The sequence below is a fragment of the Austrofundulus limnaeus genome, unplaced genomic scaffold (genome assembly GCF_001266775.1).
Source record: "Austrofundulus limnaeus strain Quisiro unplaced genomic scaffold, Austrofundulus_limnaeus-1.0 Scaffold7, whole genome shotgun sequence".
NCBI classification, from domain to species: domain Eukaryota; kingdom Metazoa; phylum Chordata; class Actinopteri; order Cyprinodontiformes; family Rivulidae; genus Austrofundulus; species Austrofundulus limnaeus.
In genome coordinates, this window is record NW_013952409.1 from 651,695 (window position 1) to 660,383 (window position 8,689).

The 8,689-nt window shown below is 40.9% G+C and overlaps 1 protein-coding gene across 1 annotated transcript in view; it reads left to right on the forward strand.

The window, feature by feature from the left end:
• LOC106535223 (protein sidekick-2-like) overlaps positions 1 to 8,689 on the forward strand; it is a gene marked incomplete at its 5' end in the record, with an annotated part of 434,350 nt that overhangs the window by 366,708 nt on the left and 58,953 nt on the right. Inside the window, 5 exon segments of the mRNA XM_014032179.1 lie at positions 719 to 859; positions 1,486 to 1,667; positions 5,101 to 5,216; positions 7,918 to 8,113; positions 8,474 to 8,572. Of these exon segments, the coding sequence (XP_013887633.1) occupies positions 719 to 859; positions 1,486 to 1,667; positions 5,101 to 5,216; positions 7,918 to 8,113; positions 8,474 to 8,572 (734 nt within the window).

Below are 8,689 nucleotides of genomic sequence, written 5' to 3' on the forward strand. Positions count from 1 at the left end.
AAACAGCACAAAGTGCACTTTAGGTTTGTTTTTGAAGAACAAGCCAGGCTGATCTTTTCAGTCCAGAGTAAAGGGGATAAACTGTATGTGTAAATGGATGAAAAACCACACAGAAAACCTCACTTTCCTACACARAGGCTCTGTTTAACAGTCAGAAAGTTGCAGGGGGGATTTAAGTCTGAGGGGAGATCAGCTCCGGCTCTTCTGTGGCCTTGCACGGCGTCAAGCACTGCTTCCTYCCATCTATTCCTCGCCTCCTCCCTGCCTTGCTCCACCAGTCTGTCACAGCACTTCTTGCTGCCAGCTCCCCTCCACAGAGGAATCTCCTGAGGCGCCCTCAGTCTGGTTGTTACAGTGGGGTCAGCATAGAACATGTCATAGTCTTCATTTGGTCACCCCTAATTATCTCACACTTGTACATTATCTCCATCTTTTCCTCAGGCCAGGCTCTATGTTTGAACAAATATACAGTTTGTGACGGGAATGATTTCTGTACAGATATTGTATTAAAGGCAGCAAAACAAACTTGTTGAAATCAAAAGTCCAACATTCCTTACAGGGGACACGTGATGCAAAATGCACTTTTTTAGCTGTTAAATGCCATTTGGTGTCTATTTGGTGGAGGGCAATATGAAAGTGGACAATGAACTTTGAAATGAGCCAGATCTTGATTTTTCCATGATTTTCTTCTACCWCTGCGTTTGTGTGTGTTCCGCAGCGTGTCCCTCCCAGAGGAGCCCCCCAGTGCCCCTCCTCAGAACGTCATTGCCAGCGGCAGAACCAACCAGTCCATCATGATCCAGTGGCAGCCGCCACAGGAGAGCCACCAGAACGGCATCCTCAGGGGCTACATCATCCGGTAAAATCTCCGTTCGTGCACCTGTCCGTTTTTCTATTTTCAGGTTAAATCCGGTACATTGTGTGTTTGGAAATCCATTTTGCTGAAACTTTTCTGACCAGGTGAATACAACGATGTTAAATAGGACACTGTCTGTCGTCTGCGTCTTACATTATAAACTCATTTGTTTTGAAAAAGTGATTTATGTGAGATCATGTTTCACTCACTATCAGTTGACTTGACCGTTTTATAAATGTTTTTTGACAGAGAAAAACCATGAGTTTTGTTTCTGGGTTGACTTCAACAAACTTTGGTAACTCTAATATGCAAAGTCAGCAATAAGCCAAACTGACTGTAAATCCTCCAAACATATAATTAGCTTGGTTTTTTTCTTCATTACATCCACATGAAACCACAGGTGTTTTTCCAGACAAGTCAGTGATTTTGTTTGCATTTCAACAGCCTGGTTATTTGCTGGTGCTTTGTCGCCCCCTAGCAGGGATGTTGATGTACTGCAGCAGACAACTGTTCTGTCTTTGTTGGTGGATTAATAAAAATAAAAAAAACGAGACAAAAAAAAGAAAAGGAACTGTGAAAATTTCTCTCTTTGTTTTGCAGCTTTTTAAAGTCATGAGTGTGTGTTTCAGTTACCGTCTCACAGGGCTGCCTGTGGACTACCAGATGAAGAACATCTCCAGCCCCGACGTGACCACGCTGCTGCTGGAGGACCTCATCATCTGGACGAACTATGAGATCGAAGTGGCCGCCTACAACGGGGCKGGACTGGGCGCTTTCAGCCACAAAGTCACTGAGTGGACTCTTCAGGGGGGTGAGTCCTCGGCTCTTTTAGGCAAACCTTAGATGCTGCGTTGACTGAGACTTCATAAAAGCTTCTCCTTAAAGCTGGATAAAAAAATGCAGGATGAGCAAGATTAAGGAAATGTTTGCGACAAGTGCAGAAATGGTTTTAAAGATAAACAAAAAGGTCATAGTTTTAACTTTGTTGCTCTTATCACCCATCATCAAACACAACTGGCAATAATACTTTAGGTTTTTTATTTTTTATTTTTTTTTTATATATGTGTATTAATGTACAACTTTTTGAGTTAACTCCATTTAAAATGTTCCTGTCAAATACGCCTAAGCTTATCATATTTATACATGTACAATGTGAGAAATTTAACCCCAAAAATCATTTATAAAATGGGGGGAGGGGGGGTGTATAATACACGGGGGTAAATCTTGCTTGACTTTTGTCCTAAGGTACAACCAGAATAAGTTTCTTTTTTTTTTTTTTTTGGTCTTGTATGTACACTGCAAAATCTGTCCATCTTACCAAGTTTTAAAATGTTATATCCAGCCAAAAAGTCTTTTTGATCTTGTTTTGAGACTGATTTACTAAACAAGAACTGATTGTGTAAGAGTAATAATCTTGTTTTCAGAATGTGTAAGATTATTTATCTTGTTAGTCTGAAAATTTGACTCAAATTAAGTCAAAAATTTCTGCCCGTGGAGTAAGAAAATTTTACTTGGTAAGATTCTTGAAATAAGAAAAAAATTGAGTCAAATCAAGTATCTCAAGAATCTTACCAAGTAAAACTGTCTCACTCCATTGGCAGAAATTTTTTACTTAATTTGTGTCAAATGTTCAGACTAACAAGACAAATAATCTTACACATTCTGAAAACAAGATTATTATTCTTACACAATCAGTTCTTGTTTAGTAAATCAGRCTCGAAACAAGATCAAAAAGACMTTTTGACTGGATATAAGATTTTAAAACTTGGTTAGGTGGACATTTTTTGCAGTGTAACCTTAAATATTGCGTTACGGGGGATYAATCATCACAATCTCTCCCTCCCTCCCACAGTACGTTGCACATAGCGAAGCATATGAACAGTAGATGTTTACTCACCAYACTTTTTTTTTCTCGTTAACCATGGCGATGGAAAAAAGACGTGGACGTTATTTGCGTGTTCCTGTCGCAATAAATCAATTAATCAATTAATTACGCGATAAATTAAAATGAGGGCCAAAAATTTTCATCTGCCTGCTTGTTTTTTCTTCGTGTCTCCCTCTTTTCTACTCTTTGAACCTTGGGTTCGCTGATGTTGTTTATTTGTACTTTATGTAAATTTCTCACAAACGTTCGTAAACTTTGTAAGCAGCGTGCGAGTGATCGCAATAAGCTTATGAAGCCAGTGGAAATACACAAAGAATATTTTGTGCGGGCTTCGATAGAGGTGGGTAGTGATGTGCAGCTGTTATTATGTGTTGTTTTTCCAATCTTTGATCCGGGTCAGTTCATAACTCTATTTGTTTAACGTACTTAAATTTCACAAATTTCTGTAAGATTCATAAGCGAGGGAATGGTACCATGTCAGTTTTAAATGGTCTCCCAACAATATTATTGGTTATCGCAATATTTTCTGAGGCAATTTATTGTCCAGCAAAACTTGTTACTGGACAGGCCTACATGTTTGTGTTCAGAGAAGTCCATCTTGCTAATTTAACAAACTTGCTTCTGCTCTGGGAGAGGATTGTTTTTCCAGTGCTCGTCCTCGACAGCAACAAACACGCCCACAAGTGTGCGTTCCCAAGTAATGCTTTCCCATCTGACGTCGCACCACAGAGGCTGAAAAATGCTGAGGTCTGGCTGAAATTAGTGGTAGCATTCTATATGAGGACTATATTTTAATGCTTTTTAAGATTAAAAAAATGAGGCTCATATTATACGTGAATAAATAAGACACTAAGGTTTCTAGATACTGAGCTACAATGAGGTGTGACAGTAAAAAGGTTATTCACAGCACCGACTCTGAGCCAAAAACGCTTGAATGCTGTAACTTATTATCTGATCTCAGTTTAAAGGGATCCACGATTAGTTGTAACATTAGACTTTATTTGATAAAAATATATTTTAACTGTAAAATAAAGACTMTAAAAATACTGTAGGATGTTTAGTTTCTATTTTTTAAACTAAAAGTTTAAAAATATATTACACGGATGGGGCCATTTTATTTACACGCAAAGCATTCTGGGTAAATGATGACGTGGATAGGTCCTCGGTGCGAGGCTGCTAGCGAGCTATATCCACCCTGAAGGTTAATCTTGGACAATATCTGACGWTTGGCTCTTTTAAATGAAACCAGAGAGCGTTGACAGAGAGGAGAAGGTAGAAATGACTCAGCCTGTAACTGAAAATATGGATGGAGGACAACAGAGCTGCTTCATGGAAGAAGAACCTCAGCTTAGCCTGTTAGCTTTAGCGTTAGCCCCGACGCTATCACCAAATATATGTATTAGCTCAGCGCTACACATTCTCCTCTCATCACAGAGGTCCTCTATCCACATGACAGAGATGGGAACACAAAAATAACAGCCTGCAACTGAAAATATGGATGGAGGACCTCAGTTTAGCTTGTTTGTCGCGCTAGCTAAAGCTAACAGGATAAGCTGAGGTTCTTCTTCCATGAAGCAGCTCTGTTGTCCTCCATCCATATTTTCAGTTKCAGGCTGAYTCATTTCTACCTTCTCCTCTCTGTCAACGCTCTCTGGTTTCATTAAAAAAAAGTCTATTGTCAGATATTGTCCAAGATTAACCTTCAGGGTGGATCTAGCTCGCTCACACTGAGGACCTATCCACGTCATCATTTACCCAGAATGCTTTGTGTGTAAAAAAAGTGGCTCCATCCGTGTTAAAATATATATTTTTTAAAATTTACAAAACTAAACACCCTACAGTATTTTTACAGTCTTTATTTTACAGTTAAAATATATGTTTATCAAATAAAGTCTAATGTTACAACTAATCAGGGATCCCTTTAAATCTCTGGCATCAGAAGGCAGCAGGTGATGCTCTGTGTATTCTTTCAAGGACCGCTAGGCCTTTAATCTGATGTGTTCTGYTCTAAACTCATTCATCAGAAACTACCGAATATCGTATTTATGAGGACCACATAAACGCGTGACACCAGCTGAAAATCCATACGTAGCTGACAGAGTCGGGAGCAACCCCAGTAAGAGCTCCGGCATTAGGTGGAAGTGTCAGATGGAGAGTGATGGCCAGACCTGTCCTGACCTGTGCAGCGGATCGATACTGGCAACAAAACACATGCAGGCAGACTTCTAGCCATCAGCTGGAAGTCACACTCACACACTTGTTTTCTTTAATCTCCTCACTTCTTTCTATTTTCTCTTCTCTCTCCCCCCCATCCTCCTGTATCACCTCTTTATTCCCCTGTTCTCATCATCCATCCCAGTTCCCACCATCGCTCCAGGCAACGTGCAGGCCGAGGCGGTCAACTCCACAGCTATTCGTTTTACCTGGACCGCCCCGAACCCTCAGTTTATCAACGGCATCAACCAGGGCTACAAGGTCAGTCACTCCCACGGCATCACCCCAACTGACTGAGCAGTCAGAGCAAAGCTTGTTCCATCGGGAGAGAAAAGGACGGGAAGCCAAACAGTGATCYGTACCAATGAGAGCGGTGGATTTTTGTTTATCATTTATTAAATGAAACTCTTCACGTTTTCTATTATTTCTCTCTTTTGTGCAGCTCTGTGTAATTTACTGATGAATGACAATTTTTTTAGCCACTCTCTCTTGAATGTTGTCCATTCATAGAAAGACCTTCAACTGGATAAAGCCCATGGAGAATTTTTAAAAAGCCACATATAGTGTGGAGTTCTATTATCTATTATCCTGCTGATTTAATGATTTCACTGGGTGTTTGRACCTTCTTTTTATAAAGACTTTCACCACAAACATTACGCAGCTGGATGGGTGGGTCAATGATTTAAAAAAAGAGATTATTTATTTACCGTTATTTTACCAGGCAAGTCCCATTGAGATCTCAGATCTCTTTTTCAAGGGCGGCCTGGGCCTGAAGGAAACCTATTGTACGTTTTGCGGGGTGGGGAAAACCGGAGTACCTGGAGAAAACCCACGCAAGCACGAGGAGAACATGCAAACTGCGCACAGAAAGACCCCAGGTCTGAACCGGGGATCYAACCCAGGACCTTCTTGCTGTGAGGCGTCGGTGCTAACCACTGAGCCGCCGTGCRGCCAGATTCTGAATTTTAAACYTCAGGTTTTTCTCCAGGGAGAAAAAGCTTAAGAAGAGCAAAGGGAAAACAGAAAGTAAGGATTTTGAATGAAACTGTGTCAAATAACGACTTCGGGGACGGATAAAAAAAAAGAAGAAGGAAAATTTATTCTGTGGTGGAAAAAAATCAGATGGATAATCGTTTATCCTCATCTCATTCTCAGGCTTTATCATTCTTTTTCAGTSTGAAAACTTGATTTTTGACCTAACATGTTCTCACTCCCATCAGTAAGACAAAACCAGGTGGTGTTTTGTGTTTTTTTTTATTCTACACCATCTGTTGTACACCCCTCCTCCTAAGATTTGAGTTGGTTCAGTCCAACTTAGCAGAACACCGGTAGCCCCGAGCTCACCAGCCAGGCTGCAGTCAGGCTGTGGAGAAGTAAACGTTGTTTTTCAAGCATTAATTCTGTGCTGCATCTTCCTTTCTTTTTAAACTTGATATATTGCAGTCTGTATAAATAGTTTTCAAATTTACTTCTGAGCCAAAAATAAACAAATTGGCATTATTGATTGAAAATTGCTTGGCCCGATTTCTGAAAACTGTTTTTTTTTTTTTAAGTTTTAAAAAAAGCTGTTACTGACATCTCCAACCCCTCTTGAATTAGCTTACAATCCAGAGAGGTAGAGCTTTATTTTGAAAGGAGCTCTCCTGTGACAGGAAACATCAGAGCCTCAAATGTTAGGGGTCTAAAAACTAAGAATTATTTCAATTCAGAGTGTCTTCATTTCATACGTCTACTTCAATCAATTAAATTGACAGTGTTGAAGGGGCTGGTGAGGTGGGTACAACATGGGCAAAGTACACATCCTAGAACCAGCTCTGCCTCCCATGCACACAAATGGAGTCTGTTATTTGAAAAAAAAAAACAGGTGGTCGCTGGTCACAAACACTCATTTAGTAAAACAAAAAGAGAAACGTTCTTTTTTTCACAATTTTATTTTGCCAACTCATCTCCTACAGTCACAGTCTGGGAGCTCCTGACAGACTGGCCCACTTTCAACTCCTGAGTGCTGCCAAATTTTATGTTCCTAGTAAATTTATTTATAATTAATATATTTAATGCCTCTAACCTCCAGATGTAGAGGACATTTGTTTTAAACTGGTTGTCTTTATTCAGAGAGGGTTAAATTTTAAGTATCAGTTTAATTTTAAATAAGATATATACTGATGTTTTTAACTGTTTCTCAAAAACAATGTTTTTTTAAATTTATAAGTTTCTACTAATCCTAAATAGCTAAAGGCCCTGTCACATTATAACATTTTAGACAACTTGTAAAAAGTTTGTCCAACACAAAAGATGTCTTTGCTGAAGACAGAATTTAAAATCTCTTTTGGACCTACACAAAATGTAATGCTAACAATTATGTAGGAAAATCGTGTTCAGTTAATTAGAAGTAGGAATAAATTTGCAGAAAACCAGTTGATCTCTTCTAAAAAGCTTTATTAAAAAAATCTGACTCCATTTAGGCCCACAGTTGGCCAGCAGCAGCTCTGAGGGAGTGAAAGGCCTTGGGCCTTATCAGAACCAAAACAATAACAACCCTCTCCCTAGCTGATCTAAGAGGAAACTGTATAATTATAACATCACTGCAGTAAAGTAACGTGTACATKTGACTTGGRCACACCCCTGGAGGCAGTTCCTTTCATGTCAGACATTAAAACGTAACCAACTTTGTTTAAAATTACAGAGAGGCCTCGTATTGATAAGACACACCGACTCTGTTCKTCTGTTTYAKCTATATGGTTATGATGTGACAGGACCTTAAGGAAAATTAAAAATGAGCACAAAGTAAAAGCCTGAACTTGAGGATGAAATTGGTGGGGCATTGCCCCATCTCCCCTCCCACTGGTGGTGCCCCTAATGACAAGTAAGGCTCCACAGAGGAGTGTTGGGTGCAAAAGACTGATTTTAAGTGGCACGAGTAGTTTTTGGATTTGTGGTTATTTGTCGTCTTCTTCCTTCTCAGTTGCTGGCCTGGGAACGCGGCAAAGACGAGGACGCTGCCATGGTAACCGTTCGACCAAACTTCCAGGACAGCGTCCACGTGGGATACGTGACGGGCCTGAAGAAGTTCACCGAGTACTACACCTCCGTGTTGTGCTTCACTACACCTGGAGACGGTCCCCGCAGCCCACCTAAAGCAGTGAGGACTCACGAGGACAGTAAGCAGTTTCTCCTCCCCACTCTCTCTCTCTCTCTCTCTCTCTCTCTCTCTCTCTCCGCCGAGCCGGCGAGGGTTCACGCGTGTCTCACAGCGGCACGTCCTCTCGGCAAGATCTATTATTCATGTCGCAGCAATCTGCAGGGAGATGCTAATGAACGTTSRGCATTCAGCCATCATGGAGTTTAAGGAGTCGCCAAGCTGTAAAACTTTCACTTCACCTGTTTGTTCTCGTCAGGTTGGATGGAGCTGATTTTGCAATGGGAATAAAATCCAAAGTGTGATCAGAGCGCGTGCAGAACGGCTCATTTACCCGTCGGCTGTGCTCATTAGTCTTCCTTTTTTCCCCCCCCTCATCTAGCCCCGGGTGCTGTCGGTCACCTCAGCTTCACCGAGATCCTGGACACCTCGCTCAAAGTCAGCTGGAGCGAGCCGGGCGAGAAGAACGGAGTGCTCACAGGTACACTTGTACGCAAGTTTAACTTAGTGAGTGAGTGAGTGAGTGAGTGAGTGAGTGAGTGAGTGAGTGAGTGAGTGAGTGAGTGAGTGAGTGAGTGAGTGAGTGAGTGAGTGAGTG